Genomic DNA, 1,050 nt, shown 5'->3' with positions numbered 1-1,050 from the left:
CCCACACCCACAGCCGGTGTCCCCGCAGTGCTGGGGGGGGGGAGGACAGGACATACCTTCCTGCGGAGCATTCGTGTCCCACACTGACCACATCTGCACGAAGAAAAAGGGAGTCCAGCACACTATGAAAGCCACCACGATGATGAAGGTCATTTTGACCGTCCGGATCTTGGCTTTGGAGATGAGCGTGGTGCTGCTGACCCTGGCAAACGCCGTCCCGCTGCAGGAGCTGGAGCCCAGACCCATGCTGGGCCCATGAGCTGTTTTGAGCTTCACGTTCTGCCAGATCTTGAAGCTGATTAAGCCATAGCAGATGCTGAGCATCAGCACAGGGATGATGTAGACCATGAGAGTTATCCAAGTGACATAGGCTTTAGGTCCCCAGGGCTGGATGAAATCTGCCCAGCAGTCATAAACCCCATTCCCCACATCCCTCAGGGAAAAGATGTGGATCTGAGGGATGCTGACAAGCAGGCACAGCAGCCAGGTGAGCAGGACAGAGACCCGGTCCGCCCTCCTGTGCAGGGACCGCAGCGGCTGACAGATGGCCAAGCAGCGGTCCAGGGACATCAGCAAGAGCATGTAGGTGGAAGCAAACATCCCCACGACCTGCAAGTACTTGATCAGCCGGCAAAGGAAATCCGGGCCGTAGAACCTGAAGGTGATGTCCCAGATGAGCTGCGGCAGCACCTGGAAGATGGCCACGACCAGGTCGGCGATGCTCAGGTGCTTCATGAAGAAATACATGCGGGAGTGCTTCTGGCGGGTGGTGTGGATGGCCAGCAGCACGCACAGGTTGCCGGTCAGGGCGAGGAAGAGGATGAGGCAGAGGACGGTCACCTCCACCTTGGCCATGTCCTCGTTCCTCTTGAGGGGGTCTGCGGAGCCGTTCCTGCCCGCGGTCAGGTTTTCGCCGCGCTCGCTGCCTTTCCCCACCAAGCTGTTGATGCTCCAGGCGCTGCCCCCCGCCAGGTACAACTTCTCCATGGCCCCGTCCCGCTCCGAGCCTGGGGGCACAGGGTGGGCGGCAGGTCCCCTACCAGCGCCCCG

At 60.4% G+C, this 1,050-nt stretch overlaps 1 protein-coding gene across 1 annotated transcript; it reads right to left on the bottom strand.

Moving 5' to 3' along the window:
- Positions 1–56: 56 nt before the first annotated feature.
- On the bottom strand, positions 57–987 carry OXTR (oxytocin receptor; the record flags this gene model as incomplete). The annotated part of the gene is made up of 1 exon (XM_010074567.1): positions 57–987. A coding segment is annotated over exon 1 (931 nt), but the record flags the coding sequence as incomplete, so codon positions are not given.
- Positions 988–1,050: the final 63 nt, after the last annotated feature.

Source organism: Pterocles gutturalis, unplaced genomic scaffold (assembly GCF_000699245.1).
Source record: "Pterocles gutturalis isolate BGI_N339 unplaced genomic scaffold, ASM69924v1 scaffold27267, whole genome shotgun sequence".
Lineage (NCBI taxonomy): Eukaryota > Metazoa > Chordata > Aves > Pterocliformes > Pteroclidae > Pterocles > Pterocles gutturalis.
Note: the sequence above shows the minus strand (reverse complement) of the source record. Positions and strands in the feature narration are given on the sequence as shown.